General features: G+C 49.3%; 1 protein-coding gene and 1 long non-coding RNA gene across 2 annotated transcripts; one reads left to right on the top strand and one right to left on the bottom strand.

Moving 5' to 3' along the window:
- Positions 1–745: 745 nt before the first annotated feature.
- Positions 746–1,852, top strand: GPR25 (G protein-coupled receptor 25). Its single transcript, XM_035009902.1, has one exon. It carries the CDS (start codon positions 746–748, stop codon positions 1,850–1,852), a length of 1,107 nt encoding a protein of 368 aa, XP_034865793.1.
- Positions 1,853–19,215: 17,363 nt separating this feature from the next.
- LOC118013684 lies at positions 19,216–20,669 on the bottom strand. The gene is made up of 3 exons (XR_004680094.1): positions 20,384–20,669; positions 19,477–19,564; positions 19,216–19,347 (listed from the first exon to the last, which is right to left on the bottom strand). It is a non-coding gene; the product is annotated as an uncharacterized LOC118013684 (long non-coding RNA).
- Between the last annotated feature and the right edge of the window lie 41 nt (positions 20,670–20,710).

Raw genomic sequence — 20,710 nt, 5'->3', positions numbered from 1 at the left:
TTTCTGTCTGGATACCCTTCCTCTCTAGCTTAAAACCTTCCCATGTGGCTTCATAAGGACCTGATTTGGTCAGAAAAGCCACTCTTCGAGTTAGGACATTTAGCCTGGCGCCTCAGGAGGCTAACAACAGCTGGAGAGCTCTGGTGCCCAATTCCTGATTAGGAGGGAGGCCCCCAGCGCAGGCTCCCTCATTCACCCCGACCCTGTTTGTGCACCAGAGAGCAGAACCCCTTTTCCCTAGAGAACAGGCGAACCCGCCTCCCCCCCCCCCTTACAAAACCCTCAGCCGGGTTTCTATCCCCTCACCTCTAATAAAACTAGAGAAAACAACAGCGCGGAGCATGGGCAGGAGCGAAGTGGGCGACGAGAACAGATGGGGGCTCTCGGGCACACGCCACCTCTTGCATCCTGACGTCAGACGGCTCCCACTGGGAGGCAGGGCAGGTGTCCCAGCCCTGAGGACCCTCCCTCGAACAACCCTCGAAGCCCCCTCTGCCGGGTCCCTGCCCTTCCCCTAGGGCCAGCCCCAAAACGTAGGCCTCAACCCGGGGGGGGGGGGCTGCCCCTCCCACGCCACCCCCTCCTCCCTCACCTTCCTGCCCACCCATTTGCCTCGGTCTGGGCGGCAGGAAGGGAGGTGCTGGGCACCGGCCGTGAAGAGCAACCCCCACCCCCCTTCCCTCGCTCAGAGCTCCCGCCGCCCGCACCCAGGCTGCGTCCCGCACAGGCCTCGCGGCCGCCCGCCATGCACCGCACCGAGCCCTGGATCCCCAGCCCGGGGACGGCGTCCTGGGACTACTCGGGGTCCGGCGACCTGGAGGAGCTGGAGCCGTGCCCGGTCCGGGACCTGCCCTACGGCTACGCCTACGTGCCCGTGCTCTACCTGGCGGCCTTCGCGGTGGGCCTGCTGGGCAACTCCTTCGTGGTGTGGCTGCTGGCCCGGCGGCGCGGCCCGCGGCGGCTCGTGGACACCTTCGTGCTGCACCTGGCCGCCGCCGACCTGGGCCTCGTGCTCACGCTGCCGCTGTGGGCGGTGGCGGCGGCGCAGGGCGGCCGCTGGCCCTTCGGCGAGGGCCTCTGCAAGCTCAGCGGCTTCGCGCTGGCCGGCACGCGCTGCGCAGGCGCGCTGCTGCTGGCGGGCCTGAGCGTGGACCGCTACCTGGCGGTGGTGAAGCTGCTCGAGGCGCGGCCGCTGCGCACCCGGCGCTGCGCGCTGGCCGCCTGCTGCGGCGTCTGGGCCGCGGCGCTCCTGGCCGGCCTGCCCTCCCTGGCCTACCGGGGGCTGCGGCCCCTCCCCGGCGGCGGCCGGGGCAGCCAGTGCGGGGAGCAGCCCTCCGACGCCTTCCAGGTGCTGAGCCTGCTGCTGCTGCTGCTCACGTGCGCGCTGCCCTTGGGCGTCAGCCTGGTCTGCTACTGCCTCATCTCGCGCCGCCTGCGCCGCCCGCCGCACCCGGGCCGGGCCCGGAGGAACTCGCTGCGCATCATCTTCGCCGTCGAGGGCGCCTTCGTGGGCTCCTGGCTGCCCTTCGGCGTCCTGCGGGCCGTCTTCCACCTGGCGCGCCTGGGGGCGCTGCCGCTGCCCTGCGGCCTGCTGCTGGCGCTGCGCTGGGGCCTCGGCATCGCCACCTGCCTGGCCTTCGTCAACAGCTGCGCCAACCCGCTCATCTACCTGCTGCTGGACCGCTCGTTCCGCGCCCGCGCCTGGCGCGGGGTCTGCGGGCGCGCCGACCGCCCGGCGCGCAGAGGCAGCTCGGCGTCCTCGCTCTCCAGGGACGACAGCTCCGTGTTCCGGAGCCCGGCCGGCAGCTGGGAGCGAGCCCGGACGGCGAACGCTGGCCGGGCCCTGCTGTAGCTGTCCCGCGCCCGGCGGCGGTGGCGGCGCCGGAGCCCGCGGGGGAGGGAGGCCCGGGGGGGGGGGGAGACTCCCCAGACGAGCCTTCTCGGCTGGGGGCCGGCACTGCCCGGACTCCCCGGGCCTCCTTCATTAGCTTCCCCGGAACCTCAGCGCTTTTGGAACTCCCGCCCCCAAACCAGCCTGCTGAGAACAGCTGTTCTCTCAGCCCAGTGAGCAAGTGGGGCTAATTCCAGTTCAGTAAAGGTCCTATGAGATGGAGCAGACAGCAGTCCGGACACCCACCGTTTCGCCAAGTAGAAGAAAGGGAAGTGGTTTCCTTCTCTGCCCCATTAGGAATAGCGCTGGCCAGAATACCAAACCCAGACCCCCCAAAAGCTACTGTTGTCTCCAGCTATGCTTTCTCTGAACCCCTACAAGAGCCAGTCTTCTGAGAAATACCTTCTCGAAGTCAGACCCTCTGGCCCTCTCACTCTACAAGAAATTCTATAGATTATGGGAATTGACAGCCCTTTTGTATTTAGTCAGCTTTGTGTGCTCACCGAAGCCATGGGAACCAGCCCCAGTGTGCGCTGCCCAGTTTATTCCTCCTGACAATTTCCCGGAAAGTGCTAGGCCTACCCTAGTTTTGTATCCTCTCCCCAGTCCCATGAAGCGGACAGACTCACCCTGGAAATTATCTTGGCCCTTTCCTCCGGGCAGAAGATTCTGAAACCTTTCGCCAGACATTCAGATTCTCTATCACTCAGCCCGGGCCACCAGAATCATCTGTGTCAGTTCACCTTTCTCAATAAAAACTGTTGCTAGCCTGAGCTCGACAATCATGTCTTTCTTTACTTGAGTAGTGGGAGTGAAATGAGTGTCAGGAGAAAAATCCAATAGTGGATCAGACAAAATTCAAACCAGTAGTTGAGGTTAACCTCAGACGATCAGGATTTAGTGTGATGTCAGAGACCTAGACAGCTGCACCATTTCGGGAGCAGTAATTGTACAGAAAGGCAACAAATCCTTTATTTTAAAGGACATTTCACATTTCGAAGGTTACAGAGGAAAAAAGATGTAAGGGCATCTGCCAGCCAGGTGTCACTTCAAAGAGGAAATGGGTCACTGTGATTTTTTGAATATGTACTGGGCATTTTTTCCTATCCTTTTGGAGACCATCTATCCATTTTCTGACTTTGTGACTTACCCTTTGAGGGTTTGGGAATTCGGTGTTTATACTTTTGATTTAAGAGGATTTGCCTAAAGGAATGTCAGTCAGTGCAGGGAAAGGAACGTAATTCTCCTTGAGAACCACCTCCCAGCCAGATCTCCACCAGCCCAATCATAAAGTTGCAGGCTCTGGGGGCAGCATCCACTGAGATCAGCACTTCAGTGCTAGGTTGGGTCTGAATCCTGGGCATTCATTGTCAAGCTGCTTAACCCCCTACCTAATACCACTGCATTTGTCTTTAGCCTTTGAGGCTGTTGGATTAGAGTGGATTGAATGTCACACCCCACCATGACCCCACCTGTCAGCTGTCCCTAGTAGGTGAGGTTGTTAAGAAAGGTTAAGCACATTCCTCCCACACACCCAGAGAGAGGCAAGACTTGCAGCCTGTGGGGTCCTTGGTGCCAGTAGGACAAATTTCAGACACTCTTGAGGTTTAAGAGCTCAAGTATATCATGGCTCTTCCTATCCTCACCCTTGCTCTCTGATGCAAGAAATTCTTTTTCGCTGGGGTGCCTGACTGGCTCAGCCCAAGGAGCATGTGACTCTTGTTCCTGGGGTCATGGGTTCGAGGCCCACATTGGGTGTAGAGATTACTTAAATAAATCTTTAAAAAAAAAAGAAATTATTCTGTGTCATACGGCGGGCTTGCAGGATAGGGAAGCTAGCTCTCCTGTGGGTTGGGATGTGGCGAAACCTCAGCTTACAGACCAGACACTTCTCTTGGCTGTTCTGACTGAGGTGCCACTTCTACTCCCACCAATATACGTCTCCTGACTTACTGACTCATTGAGCTCCCTGAACGCAGACAGGAAGAAGGCTTCTCCATGCCCAGGTTTCTTCATAGCCCTTCTGGAGTACTTATTGAAACTCAGCATTTACTTCCCGCTGCAGAACTCCGGCTGATGGGCTGACGAGGAGAGAAAGTTCCCTCCCTTTGTTTCAGTAGGTCACTGAATTAGTCTGCCTTGTGTCCCTCGGAAATTTTCTTTTATATGCACACAAGAGCAAAAGAGGACCAGGAAACTTACAGTTTTCACTGAGGAAGACGAGGCGCAGGTTCAGGAAAGAGTTAAATGAGCACTCCCACATATATCGCCAGCAGGAGAGTTAAAGGGCAGATTCTTTTTTCTTTTTTTTAAGATTTTATTTATTTATTTGACAGAGAGAGAGTGCGCACAAGCAGGCAGAGCGGCAGGCAGAGAGGGAGAGGGAGAAGCAAGCTCCCCACGGAGCAGGGAGCCCCACGCAGGGCTCGATCCCAGGACCCTGAGATACTGACCTGAGCCAAAGGCAGACGCTTCACCGACTGAGCCACCCAGGCCCTCAAGGGCAGGTTCTTCTAGAAAGCAATTTGTCAATCAATACCCAGAGCTTTAAAAAATATTCATATTCCATCCCTCCAAAATGTCCTTCCCCTGTGACCCTGTGATTTCATGTCCGCCAATCTCTTCTGAGACAATAATACTAAGAAAAGTTTGATGCACCAAGTTCTAAAACATTCTTAAAGACTTCACCTGGAAGGGAACAACTTGAATATCTGGTGGCGTAATGCCCTCATTAATATAATGGGCTGTTGTTAGGCAAATTTTTAAGATGTTGCTGAAAGGAGAGATTAGAAAATGTTGACGATAAAAGAAAAGAAGGTAACAAAATTGCGTGTGTTGAACACCCACTTGCTTCAAGCTCAATAATTGTTAGATGGGTTTTGGTAAAGCAAAATCTTACATGCCACCACGTCCCGTGGATAAAAACTATCTTTCGCTCTTTAGCACAAGTTTTAAGCATCAGGTATGTTTCTTTTCTCTTGGTGCTAAGGAAGGAAATGCCATCTGTCTTACTTCTTTGTTCATTGTTGGTCTCTGCCATCAGAATATGGGCTCCATAAGTGAAAGGAGTTTGTCTGCTTTATTCAGGGCGTATCCCAATGCCTGGGACCCTAGCTGGCATGCAGTAGGCACTCATTAACTGCCTGCTGAAGGAATGACCATCAGAACCACACCATAATATGAAATGATATGACATCTTGTGAAGAGTAGGAGGAAGGATATGTCATTTTAGGTATGTTCGATAAAAGGGCACACGAGAAAGTCTAGAGGAAATTCAATAAATGTTAGCAGTGATTGTGTCAGAGTAAGGGGATTATAGATCCCTTCCCCCGTCCATCTCTTTGTTCTCGAAAATTTTATAACTTTTTTTTTTTTTAAGATTTTATTTATTTGCGAGAGAGAGAATGAGAGACAGAGAGCATGAGAGGAGGGAGGGTCAGAGAGAGAAGCAGACTCCCTGCTGAGCAGGGAGCCTGATGTGGGACTCGATCCCGGGTCTCCAGGATCATGACCTGAGCCGAAGGCAGTCGCTTAACCAACTGAGCCACCCAGGCGCCCTATAACTTTTTTTTTTAAGGGAAGTTACCAAAGGGCCGTGAAACTGCCAAAGCACTGGGGCTAACTAACATCGGCCTGGGTCCTGCCTCCCGCCGCCACACTAGCTGTCCTGGGGTGTCTCTCTGCCGCGTGAGCCTCACTTTCTTCATCTGAAGGATGGAGATGATTATGTCTGCCTGGGCTGCCTGGTAGATCAAAGGAAATCATGTTCTTCAAAGTACTTTGTAAGCTGTGGTGTTTTAGACAAACCAACCACAGGAGCCCCGCCTTGGGATTATCTCGTTCCAGGCCCTGCTGCCCCCTCCCCATCCCCATCACTGTCACCACCCCCGCCCCTGCCCTCACCCTCACCCTGCCCTCCACTGTGGAGGCGAGAAGGGTGGAGCTGCTCTGGGGTTTTAAAAGGTCAGCATCAACTATACTCAAATTTAAAAAAAGAGATAGATTAAAAAAAAAAAAAAAAGGTCAGCACCTGGTCAAAGGCTGGGCACATTTGCCCTGTGTGATTCTGACTTCATTCTTGTGACTAATTCTGGGCATTTTTTCTCACCTCCCTTGATCCTCGGGGTTCTTTCTCAGGGCATAGTGTGGGAACCCAGGGCCCCCCCTCCCCCCCGGGGTGATGAGTGATCTGAGGAGTTCAGAAGAATGACAGAGCTGGCAAAGCTGTGCTCGGTGACAGGACTCAGCCCCCGTGTCATTCTGAGGGTAAAATGAGGACTCTGGACACTTGTGAGGGCTTCCCAGGTGGTAGATCTTACCAAGTCTAAATCCCTCCCTTGCCGGGGCTGAGTGACCCGCAGGAAGCTTCTTACCACTCCCTGGCCTGCACCAAGCCCCCCAGCCTCAGGCGAATGGGGCAAATGATAGAAAGACCCATAGCCAACAGACCAGGGAATGCTTGGAAAGTGAGAGGAAAAGAGGAAGCGAAGATGTGCAATCGCTCTTCCTCTTCACGATCACCAAATCAAGAAGTATGTAATGACATCTTCCGTGAAAGCAAACACTGCCTGGGATTCACATTTACTACATCACAGTACTATAGAGCTAGAAACCCATTTTGTCCATTCTAAGAAGAGGACACTGAGGATCAGAGATGGGAAGTCACTTGTTTAAGGTAATAATAACACCACTTACATCTGTGTAACACGCCACAAATGTTTAAAAAGCACAAACACATGATTTCATAAATTCTCATGACCCTGCAGCAGGCAGGAATGATTAGCTTCATTTTACTGACGACGAAACTGACAAGTAAAGAGGCTTGGTCAAGGTCACAGAGAAGCAAACATTGCCACTCAAACCTTTGTCGAACCCTCCTGCCCTCTCTTCCCCTGCGACACTCAAAGAGGCGCTCTCTCCATTCTGAACCCAGCTCACACTAGGCGACTCCCTGACCCAGGCTCTCTCTTAAAAATTTTAAGAATTTTAAGAATTTTTAAGAATTTCCAAGACACATACCATATAATCTCACTTACATGTGGAATCTAAAAAAAACAAGACAAATGAATAAACAGATAAAAAGCAGACTCAGACCTAAAAATATAGAGAACAAACTGATGGTTGCCTGAGGGAAGGGGGGGGATGGGCAAAATGGGTGAAGGGGAGTGAGAGATCCAGGCTTCCGGTTATGAGAAGAATAAGCGAATGAGTCATGTGAATAAAACGTACAGCACAGGGAATCTGGTCAATGATACTGTATTTGGTTGTGTGGTGAAGAGGGCAGCTACCCTTGGGGGGGTGCACAGCGTAACATAGAGTTGTTGAATCACTATGCTGCACACCTGAAAGTAATGTCACATTGTGTGTCAACTATACTCAAATAAAACAAATTTTTTAATTTTTAAGAGTTTTCTTCTAATTATTAAAGCAACACTGGTTCTTTATTAATAAAAAGTGGAATTACAGGAAAATACAAAGGGAAAATGAAAAACACCCATCATTTCACCATGAAAAGATACCTTAGATTATTTTTCTATGTATATAATAATACACATGTGTACATTTTTCTTTCAGCTAAATTGGGGAGAATCTACATGAGACCATAGACTGGGTCTGTTGTGTTCCCAAGTGTATACCCAGTGCCTGGCACAAAATTGGCACTCAGTAACTATATGTTAAATGTATATTACATACATTATTTTGGCACTCATTTTTTTTTTTTAAGATTTTATTTATTTGACAGAGAGACAGCGACAGAGGGAACATAAGCAGGGGGAGCGGGAGAGGGAGAAGCAGGCCCTCCGCTGAGCAGGGAGCCCGATACGGGGCTCGATCCCAGAACCCTGGGATCATGACCTGAGCTGAAGGCAGACGCTTAATGACTGAGCCACCCAGGCGCCCCTCATTTTTTTTTTTTTAATTAAGTAGGCTCTACACCCAACATGGGGCTTGAACTCATGACCCAAGATCAAGAGTCGCATGCTCTACCAACTGAGCCAGCCAGGGAGCCCTATATACATTATTTCGTAGCCTGCTTTCTTTCCTCAGCAATATGCCATATTTTATTATATCATTACATATTTTTCTAAAGCATGTTTTTAAGGTTACAATACATCATTATATTAAATATAATCTCATTTGTGTAACCAAGCTCCTAATTTTTTTTTTAAGCTTATTTATTTTTTAAAGTAATCTCTACACCCAACATGAGATGCAAACTCATGAACCCAAGATCAAGAATTGCATGCTCTTCCGGCTGAGCCAGCCAGGCAGCCCCAAGTCCCTAATCTTGTTTCAATTTTTCACCCTTATAAATAATTCTATGATGAACATCCTTGTACAAAGATTTTTGTTAACTTTTCTAATTCATTTTTTAGGACAAATTCCTAGAAGTGAAAATCAGTATTCATCAAAGATTACAAGCAGTTTAAGACTTTTGGTACATTGTGCCAAATTGTTGGAAAATTTGTATTCTCTCTCGAGGTGTATGTGAGTGCCCATTCACCACACCCTTAACAAACACCACCAGGAATTATTATTTTTAAAAATATTTGTCAGTTTGGTATCTGCCCAAATTTAAAAGAACACAAGATTGCCATCTTATTATATTATTCCAAAGACTTTTTATTTATAATAGGTGATTACAACACCCCTCTGAAGTAGATGTTAAAATGATAGCTAATATTTATTGAGCACATAATATATGAGAGGCATCGAGCTAAAGGTTTTGTATATATTATCTTATTAATCCTCACAACAATTTCATGAGGTATAGAATTTATTGCCCCTGTGCTAGAGGTTAAAGAGTTGAGTCTTGGAGAGTTTATGTAACTTGTGCAAGTATCTTCACTAAAGAACTTGTATTATTTTCTCTATTTTACAGATGAAGGAGCTAAAGTGCCAAGAGCTTTACTGACTTGTGGGGGTCACACACACATGGCAGAATTTAAAACCCATGCATCCTGGCCCACAGCTCAAGTCATCTTCCTTCTTCCACTGCTCTAGTAGCACCTGCCTTACCCTGTTTATCCCTCATCAGTACTAAACCAAATGGCACACTGAGGTCAAGGCCACCATTACTGGCCCTGCATAGAATTACCCTGCTTCTGTTCTCAAAAGATCAATGGTTAAATGATGGTTAATTTTATGTGCCAACTTGCTGGGCCACACGGTGCCCAGACATTTGGTCAAATGCTATTCTGAGTGTGTCCATAGGTGTACATGAGATTAACATGTGAATCAATAGCCTGAGTAAAGAAGATTGAGCTCCCTAACGTGGCAGGGTATGGGGGAGGAGGTGGGAGGCAGGGGGCTCATCCAACCCATCGAAGGCCTGAACACAACAAAAAGGCTGTGTAAGAGGGAATTCACTTTCTACCTGACTGTCTGAGCTGTTCCTTTGGACTCAGACTGGGATTGGAATTTACATCATCGAGTCTCTCCTGGGTCTCCAGCCTGCCAACTGCAGATCTTGGGACTTCTCAGCCTCTGTAATGCTGTGGGCTAATTTCTTATAACAAATGTCTTTAAATAGAGAGATGGATGGATTTAGATGTGTGTATATATATATGTATATATTATAATACATATAACAATCTATATAATATATCGATATCTATATATAATAGATATATTTATCTCTTCTATTGATTCTGTTTCTTTGGAGAACCCAGATTAATATAATCAGGGTCCCCTCACCAAGGAGAGCTTGGGCATCAGAATGAGAGGATGAATGGGGATCTTTGCAGGTGTGTTGAGGTAAGGGATCAAAATGGGGAGAAACAGTGCAAAACCCCACCCCACCCCCCACATTGCCTGGGTAGTCCTAACTGGCAAGTTAGGCAGTGAAAGCAGAGGGGCTTGGCTCTGGTGGGCAGCAAAGCCTGAAGTACAGATCTGAGACAACAGCTGCTGGTGTCTGGGTGGAGGCTGTGGTTTGCCCCAGGGAGACGTGCTAGACACAGGGTGATTAATCTCGCGCACCCTGCTCTGAAAATGACTGTCTTCATGATGTGCATGCTTGCATCTCTCTAATCCAATACGTCTCTTCGCATCAGCCCCCAACCACCCTAAAACAAGCCTTGTGTTGTCCCCATACTGGATCCTATGCACACAAAGTCACAGCATAGAGGACACAAGGCTTGCTGAATTCTTTCTATCTTTTTAAGCAAAGTCTTGGGTGTTTTCTTTCTCTCTCTCTCTCTCTCTTTTTTTTTATAACCTATTGTCCCAAATCTTCTCAGGTTTCATTTTTAAATTCTGATTCCATAAAGAGAGAAAAATGTCATATTAAGAGTTAAATAACTCCAGACCCTCCACCCTAATTGCAGTAATTTTCACGTTGGCACATTCTCTTTCCAACCCTTCTCTATCACGGTCACATTTTACATTGCTGCCATCATGAGATGTTCTGTTCCCCCCACCCCAGAATATACTATAAACATTTTTCTGGGCCACTATATAGATTTCATAATGGTCACTGTGGATAAACCATAATGTAGCTAACCGATCCTCCCTACTAGACATTCAACTTGCTCAGGAGCTTTCGCTTTGATAAATACACTGCATCCTTCCCATCTAGCTCAGGACTGGTTTTGAATGTCCGTTCCAAACCGAACAACACTCCCTGCCGCCTGTTCCCCCTCCTGTAGGCTCTTCTCCTTCGCTGCCCTGCCTGATTCTATCACCGCTGATGGTCTGTCTCCTTCGAAACAGCGAACTCCCCTCACCTCAAGAGCAGGCGCTGTGGACTCATAAACAATGCATTTTGGAAGCACTTTGAAAAGTAGCAGAGCACATAATGTACTGAAGTGCACGTCAGTAATTACTTATTATTATTTTAGACTCTAATGGACCGACTGTGAAACACAGTGTAACATAGGACTTTAGTGCATAAGCTGGGGCCACCTCTGGGTTCAAGTCCCAGCTCTGCTTCTCACCTTCTTTGTTACCCGGGTAAGGTGTTCAACCCTTTCTGCTTCAAAATCCTCATGTGTCAAATGGGAACAATGTTTTTTATTTCAGTGGGCACATGAAAAAGTTAAATGCGTTACTATATGAAGTGCTTAGAACTACGTGACACATAGTAAGCATTCAGTGTTTGCTATAATCATTGGGAGTAAAATAAACAGCACAAACTATTCCTTAAGTGGAACTGAATTATACCCTGGCTTTGGATTTCTCTTCTCAAATTAATTGATTCAACACATTCTTATTTTGCATCTGCTATGTGCCAGTTACTCAGCAAGGCCGTGGGGCTACGGAAATTAAGAAGATTCCCAGCTCCCCTGAAGAACAACCACTGACGACTTGGGTCTCCATCCCACACACACAAAAGACGGAAAGTGTAGGCTTATGGGCATAAAAGAAAGAAACTCCATGCAGAACTTTAATTTTGAGTAAAATGTTATTTTTCCTTTCCTCTTTTTTGAAACTCCAAATTATACAAAGAATTCTGTACTGTGCGAATAAATCACTTTTGTAATCATTGATTTCCAGAGAATTGGTTGATCACAGTGTCCCTTGCGTGAAAGCCTGTGAGTGGACCCTGGTCATCCTGTCTTTCAGGGCGGGGACTGCCTCGCAGAGCCCAGAGCATTCCCTGACACGAGTGGGGCTGGCAGCCTTCCACACCCAGCGGCTCTGCTGAGACACCAGCAGTGGGTGGTCAGGGTGGTCCGGCTGTTGCGGACAGGGGCCCAGCCCGGGGGGACATGGGGTGAGGGGACCTCTCTGGTCCACAGTCCCATGATTACAGGCCCAATCTCTTCTCCAGAGACTTATCTCATGTATTGCTTTTAAAAATATTTTAAATGGGGTGCCTGGGTGGCTCAGACGGTTAAGCGTCTGCCTTCGGCTCAGGTCATGATCCCAGAGTCCTGGGATCGAGTCCCGCATCGGGCTCCCTGCTCCTTGGGAGCCTGCTTCTCCCTCTGCTTCTCTCTCTCTCTCTCTGTCTCTCATGAATAAATAAATAAAATCTTAAAAAAATATATTTTAAATGTTTTATAAAATGCACCCACCAAAAGGCTGGAAGCATAAATCCATCAATTAAAAATCAAACAATCACGGCAACACGATCCACACACACGCAAAGGCAACAATTCAACCGTGCCATCCACTACCATAAACAAGGCAAGACAAACAAGTAACAGCAAGTCAGAAAGTAAAATTCATTTCTCAGCCCACTTAAACGCTTTTTGACATTTAAGAATCTGTTTCTCTGTGGTCTGGTACCAAGAGAGATCCACACATACAGGGTCTGGGGACTCTCAGCAGTTAAAGTCTTGAAAGACTCCTGAGCAGAGCCCGCCAGCAGGCTGTAAGAACAGGGAAGTTATTTTTTTTTTTTTAAGATTTTTTATGTATTTATTTGACAGAGAGAGAGACAGCGAGAGAGGGAACACAAGCAGGGGGAGTGGGAGAGGGAGAAGCAGACTCCCCGCTCAGCAGGGAGCCCGACACGGGACTCGATCCCAGGACCCTGGGATCATGACCTGAGCCGAAGGCAGATGCTTAACGACTGAGCCACCCAGGCGCCCCAGAACAGGGAACTTATTTTAAAATATAATAAATCAACAGGGACATCTTTTGGGGGTTTTCTTATATCATAACCTGAACTTGGAAGGTAGGTCAATAAGAAGGCAACTGCCCACACCATATGAAGTTTACTGCTTTTTAGGAAAAAAAATATTTTAAATAGAAACAGAAAATCACCTTTCACAACCTCGAAGAAAGTAATTGATTCAGGCAAAGATCACTGGTGGATACTAAAGCCATGAGGTGAGAGCTGGACCATTACAAGATGTTCACATATTGTTTCAGGTACTAGTTTCCAGTGAGAAGGGAGAAAACACAATGTGACAAATATAGGGGTCAGGAGCAAGTTCAATGACAACGCGAGGAGGCAAGCAGATAAAACACAGAATGTAGGTCATTTCATGAGACAACTGACCTGATTTCAACAAGTCACTGACATGATAAAAAAAATTTGGGGGTGGGGAAAGGGGACCCACACAAGAAAAAACAGCCAAATTCAACGTGTAGACCTTACTTGGATCCAGATAAACACAGACCGGCTTTAAAGACAGTGTTGGGACAACTGGGGAACTTTGAATGTGACTTGGTATTAGGCAATATTAAGGGGCTATTGTGATAATGATCATATGATTCTGTAAGAAAAGTGTCCAGTTTTTTTTCAGAGATGAGCTCTGAAACATTTAGAAGTGGTGTATGGCCACGTGGGACTTTTCAAAAAATATTTTGCTAAAGGGGGCTCCTGGGTGGCTCAGTCGTTAAGCATCTGCCTTCGGCTCAGTTCATGATCCCAGGGTCCTGGGATTGAGCCCCACTTCGGGCTCCCTGTTCCGTGGGAAGCCTGCTTCTCCCTCCCCCATTCCCCCTGCTTGTGTTCCCTCTCTCGCTGTGTCTCTGTCAAATAAATAAATAAAATGTTTTAAAAAAAAAAGGGGGTGCCTGGGTGGCTCAGTCATTAAGCATCTGCCTTCAGCTCAGGTCATGATCCCAGGGTCCTGGGATAGAGCCCCGCATTGGGCTCCCTGCTCAGCGGGAAGCCTGCTTCTCCCTCTCCCCCTGCTTGTGTTCCCTCTCTCACTGTGTCTCTCTGTCAAATAAATAAATAAAAATCTTTAAAAAAATAAAATTTTGCTGAAGAAAAGATAAACTAAGGAAATATAGGGAAATGTTGAAAATCACTAAATCTAGGTGATGGATAAATGAGAGTTCATTATACTAGACTCTGTCCTTTTATTTATGTTGGAAAGTATTCATAATAAGTTTTAGACTATCAATTTTAACCATTAATTTTAAATTGCAGAAATGGCATATGAATAAAGAATACATTTTCGCAGCAAAAAGTCCACACAGAAATGATAAATAAAACTCAACTCCTCTTCGTCCCCCAGTCCCTGGGCCAGCCCCCTCCCCAGAAGTAATCACTGTTGGCATTTGCGTGTATAGAGATTGCTTTTCAATTTCTTAGCTGTGCTTGCTGGAATCCCAGCTCTTAGCAATGGGCAAGGTTAGAAAGTAGACATCACCCACTTTCCAGCATCCAAGACATATTTGAAGTTTCTTGGACAAACTCAGTGGCTTCTCCTCCCTGGTTTCAGCTTAGGGGGCTTTTGCCCATCACAAACACCCAGCTAAACTTTGCTTCAAGCTCCTCCATCAGACCTTGCATGATGCCTTTCAGCCATTCCACAGAACTGACTCCAACCACTAAGCCCCCTCTCTCTGCCCACCCCCCGCAGAGCTATCAAAGTGCCTAGAACACTTTAGTGCATGAATTATAAACAAATAGATGGAAATGCACTGACCAGTCACAGAGGGGGTTGGGACAAGAGCTTTGGGGTGGGAGGTGTGAAGAGGTCACACATAGCTGGGTTTATGGACCATTTCAATTGACTTCAAGAGCATCCTACCTCAAGGTAAACCATTCTCCTTTCTCTTCCTTTCTCATCACACTGAGTATTTTAAGAGGAGACAGAAGTGTGAGGTATGAATTTGTTTCTAGTTAATCCATGCCAAGGCCCCAGGCCCAGGGCTGGTCACAGGAGGAGGGTGGCCTTTTGAAGCTTTGAGCTGCTAAACCACAGGAAGTGAAACTTGGTCACCAGTAAACAGGTTTGGACCACTGAAGTCATAATTATCGTGCAGAAGCTTCTTTTGTTGTTGTTTTTTTTCCCTTAGAGTTGGGTGTAAGGAAGAAGAACTTATTTTTCTTTTAAGATTAGGAATGTGGAAAAAAACGTCTTTTAAAAAAAATCACTACTAGGACGACTGGGTGGCTCAGTCGGTTAAGCGTCTGCCTTCGGCTCAGGTCATGAACCCAGGGTCCTGGGATCGAGTCCCACATCGGGCTCCCTGCTCTGCATGAAGCCTGCTTCTCCCTCTCCCACTCCCCCTGCTTGTGTTCCCTCTCTCGCTGTGTCTCTCTGTCAAATAAATAAAATCTTAAAAAAAAAAAAAAAGATTTATTTCTTTTTCCTTCTGCCTTCGGCTCAGGTCATGAACCCAGGGTCCTGGGATCGAGCCCCGCGTCGGGCTCCCTGCTCGGCGGGGAGAACTGCTTCTCCCTCTGCCTACTTGTGCTCTCTCTCTGGCAAATAGATAAATAAAATCTGAAAAAATTAAATAAATGAAAATAATAAAAACCACTACCTTTCCCAGGCGTCTGGCTGGCTCAGTCTGTGGAACATGCGACTCTTGATCTCGGGGCCACGAGTTGGAGCTCCACTTTGGGTGGGGAGCTTACTCGATAATTACATAATGCTAAAAACCATCTTACATGATTTCACTATCCAACCCACAGCCATAGCAGTGGGTCCACCATCCCCATTTTACAGATGGAGAAACCGAGGCTAATTTGTCTTGAGTCCAAAACACATACTTTTTTTTTTTTAAAGATTTTTATTAATTTATTCATGAGAGACAGAGAGAGAGAGGCAGAGGGAGAAGCAGGCTCCCAAGGAGCAGAGAGCCCGATGTGGGGCTCGATCCCAGGACCCTGGGATCATGACCTGAGCCGAAGGCAGACGCTTAACCATCTGAGCCACCCAGGCGCCCCTAAAACACATACTTTTTACATCTCTCCTAAATTATGTCCCTGAGCTGCTCAATAACCACCTGCCAGGTAAAGTGAGAAAAAGGCCCCAGGTAGGCCAGGCGCTACTTTGGAGGGCACTCTATCCCCAGGCCTTTGAGAAAAGCAACCGGTTATCGGATTTCTAATAACCCAGCGCTGATCAGAGCAGGAGACACCCCCACCTTCGCCCTCCACCTTTCCCACCACCGCCCCGGCTAGCTGCTGGAACTCATGACTTGAGGTGCAGCTCAGGCAGGGGCTTGGGGGCCAGGGGTCTGCTCCCAGGGGCCTGGGACTTCTCCACCACGCATAACCCTGCCAGCGCAGAAATGCCGTGGAGACCAGGCTGACAAAGTCTCACTACGTGTCATCTGACTTCAAGCAGATAGGGACTTTCTTTGTGGGCACTGGAAGGGGCGGTGAGGAGAGCTGGGAGCAGAGGCACCCTTGGGACCCACATGTCCTATCTGTCCAGGGGCTGGTCTCTGCCATATTTGAAAGCCCCACAACAACCACTGCTTTCTCTGCTCTGGTATTTAGCTTTTTATCTTTGTAGTTGTGTTTTTAACATAATTCACTATCTTTTCTTAAAGTTTCAAATTCTTGGAGTGTCTGGGTGGCTTAGTTGGTTAAGGGTCTTTCTTTGGCTCGGGTCATGATTCCAGGGTACTGGGATCGAGCCCGCATTTGGCTCCCTGCTCGGCGGGGAGTCTGTTTCTCCCTCTCCCTCTGCCCCTCCCCCCCCGCCCCCAGCTTGCTCTCTTGTTCTCTCTCTCAAATAAATGATCTTTAAAAAAAATTTTTTTTAAGTTTCAAATTCTGTGGGTCTCTAGAAACAGAAGAGAGGATGGCTGGAGACCAGGGCCTGAGGGCATGCTGGGCAGTGATCCCAGAGCGAGGGAAGGGAGGCTGGGGGCTGGGGTCCTGCAGGGAGGAAGGGCCGGTTCCGCGCTCGGGAGGGGAACGGTCCACGTCCTCCACCAGCAGGGCTATAGGAAGCAAAGAAGTCTCAGGCTAGATTAGAGCCTAGGACAACTCCACTCCACTCTCCATCACTTTCACTCTCAGGATTTTTTTCCTCCAAGGCACAGGGAAGAAAGACCAGAGAACATCATCGGTCCAGATCCAAGAGCGGTCAACTCTCGCCCCCTGGTGGTCCCACCAGGGAGAGCAAGCTACAACTGAGGCTTGTGCAGTAGGGGAAGAGGGGAGGATGGCGTCTCAGGGGCCAGTGCTCTGGACAGGAGGTGCTCAGACACAGTCCTGTAGCCCCTGGAATCCTAGGGAGCCCTGGTGGCTAGGATGGAGGAGGTGGAGAGGAAGGGGTAGGAAGAACGAGAGAAGGCAAAGGAAAAATGAAAGGCAAGAGAGAGAAGGTGGGGAGGGTAAGGGGCAGGACTCTAAGCACTGTGGAGAGGATCTGGTGGCATTCAGAAATCAGCTGAGAATTGCTGGCCTGGAGGATGCTGGTGTGTATTGGGGAAGTGGGCTCCTTTTCCATCTCATGCAGCTCAGGCGTCTGAGCCCCACTGATGGGTCTGCCCTGCATTCCAAGCTGCTCTCTAAACTCAATGTCTTGGTCCCAGTTGCTCTTCCCTTGAGGGAGTTGAGTGAAACCCCCTGGCCTGGCCCCCTAAGGTGGTCGTATGCATTTCCCATAGCTACTCACCTGCCTGCAGCCAGCCTGTGCCCCGTCCAGAGGGTTCTGGCCCACAGAGGCAGATGCCAACAGGCAGTGCCCCTTCCTGCACCTGCGAGCTGCAGGATGCGGTCAGGAGAGGAAACAGGGCCTCAGGCTCCGAGTCATTCTGGGGTTTCCAAAAAGCTTCTTGCTGAGGGCATCAGCAGGGCACTGTCTGGGCCACTGAGAATCGACTCATTCTCTTCACCCAGCCCACGGAGGGAGGCGGATGGGGAGGGGAGGGTAGACAAAGTGAGTGAGCCTCATCCTCTGCTAGGCCCAAGGGCCCGAGGGCACCTGAGTCAGCAGGACCATGGGCAGGGAGAGCTCTGGGGTGCCCCCTCCCCGCAGTGTGTGGGGGAGTGCTGTTCCCAGCTCGGAGGCAGCTGCCCAGCCGCCATGAGGCTTTCAGAAGCTAAACTATGGAGTTCCCAGCTTTTCCCCCTTCTCCCCTCTGGCAAGGACTCAGAAGCTCTTCCTAAGACGCCCCCGCCACTTCCCAGGACTAACCATCTAATGGAGAAGAAAGTGAAAAGGACAGAAACCTGTTGGACGCTTGGTGGCCTCTCCCAATGAGCACCCCTCTCCCTCCTGCCATAGTCTGAGCTGGTCAGTTCCCCGTGAGGGCTCTGGTTTCTGCTTCCAGAACACCTGCTTCCCCAGCCCTGGCTTCTTCAGACCCTGCTCAAACCAGTCCCAGGCTCTCTGCTCAGAGCCGTGTGGCAGCAACTCAAGCTACAGCCTAAGAAGGGCAAATACATTTTGCTTGACTCCTTTTGCATTTTTAATAAAGGAATCAAATGCATACATATCAGAATATTTCACATAAACATTTGGATTTCCAGCTTTTGTTTTTAAAATAGAAGCCCTTTTCTTGTGACATTTGCAGTGCTGGCTGCCTGGAGACAGCCTCGGTGTTGGACTTTGCCATAGTCTCCACCATGCCCTTTTGTGCGTCTCCCCTGCTCCCACCACACATGCCAAGGCGAGGTCCATAAATCAATTTGATTCTATTCTGGGCCTACTGGAATGGCAAAAACTGCTATTTTCTCAAGCAGAATCCTGAAGGTTTAGGGGAGCACCAGAGAGCAGGGTAAGGGCTGGCATCTAGCTGCTCTAGCCCCCAGGTATGGGGGGCCTGGACTCCTGCTTCCTGGATATGTGTGTGTGGTGCGTGGATATGTCGAGGCTAGAAACTTGGGCCTGGGCATCCCACCTCCCAGCCCTACTACCACCCCACGGCACTGCATGAACTAGTGTTCAGGGTTCTGGCTGCTCAGGACACACACTATTTTCCTTCACATTCCCAGGTTGTCACACCTCTTTTTCCTGGCCTCTAAAAGCCACTTCTCTGCCCTTGAACCTCAGGACCCCTGGCATTGTCTCAGGAGGCTTGGGGCTAAGGTCTTCAGGAAGCTTCTGCTTTCCTCCCAGAGTAAAGGGAGGGGTGAATGGGAAGGGAGAAGGAATGCAAATCAATGTTTCAACAAGCTGTCCCATTGCATGACTAATATAATAATGCTTACCTTCAAAGGCACTTTACCCTCTGTCTATCCCTTAAATGTTCCCAGAATTCCACCATCCCTCCCCCAACCCCCCATCCTTTTCTCATTTTACACACCCTTCCTGGGTGATTTCACCCACTCCCAGAGCTGCAGCTCTGTAGTGGCTCCCAAGCCTCTTTCTCCAACCTTGCTTGTGCTTTAGAGCCCATCTCCCCCCCCCCCCCCACCAGGCTGTGTCCTCAGGTGAACACATCTTACGCTGAACCCTCAAGCTAGAAACCTGGGAACCCCTTGACTCTTCCCCATTCCTCCCTGCCATGTCTTTACTCAGTCAATTGTGAAGTCAAGCAAGGTCTACCTCCTAAATAGCTCTCTTTCTAAACTCTCCCCACTCCATTTGCTCATTCCTCAAAGTGATCTAAAAGTGAGTCTGCCTAGGTTCTGGATTGACAGTTTTCAGTAGTGTGATTTTGCGTGTCAACTTGGCTAGGCCTGTGGTACCCAGATATTTGGACAAACATTATTCTAGATGTTTCTGTGAAGGTATTTTTATTTTTATTTTTTTAAGATTTTATTTTTTAGTCTCTTCACCCAACATGGAGTTCAAACTCACAAGGCCGAGATCAAGAGTTGCACACTTCACCACTGAGCCACCCAGGCGCCTCTGTGAAGGAATTTTAAAATGGGATTAACATTTAAAGGAACAGTAGACACAAAGTAAAACAGATTATCCTCCATGATATGGGTGGGCCTCATCCAATCAGTTGAAGGCCTTAATAGAAAAAAGACTGACCTCCTCTGATGAAGAAGGAATTCTGTAAGCAGAGTGCCTTTGGACTCGAACTGCAATCTTCTCTGGGTCTTCAGCATGTCAGGCCATCCTGCAGATTTTGGACTTGTCAGCATTTCCAATAGCATGAAACAATTCCTTAAAATAAATCTCTTTCTCTCTCCATCTCTGTCTCTCTCATATATATATCCTATTGATTCTATTTCTCTGGAGAACCTTGACGAATACAAGTAGCCTCTCTTCAGCTTCAGGATAAAAATCTTAAATCTTAGCTAACCCACACAGCTCTTCAGTCAACTTAGTTCATATAGTGCCTTTGTACGAATGAGAGAAAGTCACCGCCTCTCGGCATGACCAGGGCACACAGTTTGGTGGGTGGAACACGGGTGAGTCCTCCCTCTTAGTATGGCACACAACCTGGACAACCGTACAGAGCAGCCCTGCTTCCTGATGAGCCTCTGTCTGCCACTTTAGCCTTGTCTTTGTTTTCATTCTTTTCCCTCCTCCTCATCCTACACTCTTAAGTTCCCTGCAGCTCCTAGAACCTACTGTGCTTCTTTGTCATTATGCTTTTGTATATCCCGTCATTGCTGCCTCAAGATCCTCCTTACTTCCCAAACTCCCCTGGCACTGCCTTCTCCCGCTTTGCGACCCTCCGTCTGGCCCAGTCTCTTCCTCTCCTCTCTGTCTCGGCCCTGGGTTCTAGCCCTTACTTCATTCATACTATTGCTACTTGATTACTCGCCTCAATTGGGGAATCATCCAGGGAAGAATTTGAACTGTGATCCACCGTGCTGAGCACTAGTAGGTGCTCAATAAGACTCTTGCACAGACGAAAGCGGGGAAGAGTGAGTGAATGGCTGGCTGGCTGCAGGGGCACGAGGCCAGGGCAACAGTAGGAGGCGCTTACCGGGAGTGGGCTCCTTTCCTAGCCGGGCCGGAGTTCGGCCAGCCGGCGCCCAGCGGGACGACTGGGCTGGGGCCGGACGAAGGGGAGGCAATTCCGGCCGCGCCAGCGCGCAGTGGCCCCGCAGCCAGCGCGGTGCACAGCGAGGGAGAAGCGGACCGGCGAGGAGGGGGGCAGGGGCCTGCGAGGGAGCGGCGCGGCGCCCTCTGGCCGGCTTCTCTCATTCTTTCACCCCGGGGTCCCCAGGAATGGAAACGGCCCCCGGCCGGGCCGGAGCGCGCGGATGAAAGGCGGCCCTCGGCCGGAGCGCGGAGCCTCCTCCCGCCCGGG

This window comes from Mirounga leonina, unplaced genomic scaffold (genome assembly GCF_011800145.1).
Source record: "Mirounga leonina isolate KUSES-001 unplaced genomic scaffold, KU_Mleo_1.0 Mir_154, whole genome shotgun sequence".
Taxonomy (NCBI): Eukaryota; Metazoa; Chordata; class Mammalia; order Carnivora; family Phocidae; genus Mirounga; species Mirounga leonina.
Note: the sequence above shows the minus strand (reverse complement) of the source record. Positions and strands in the feature narration are given on the sequence as shown.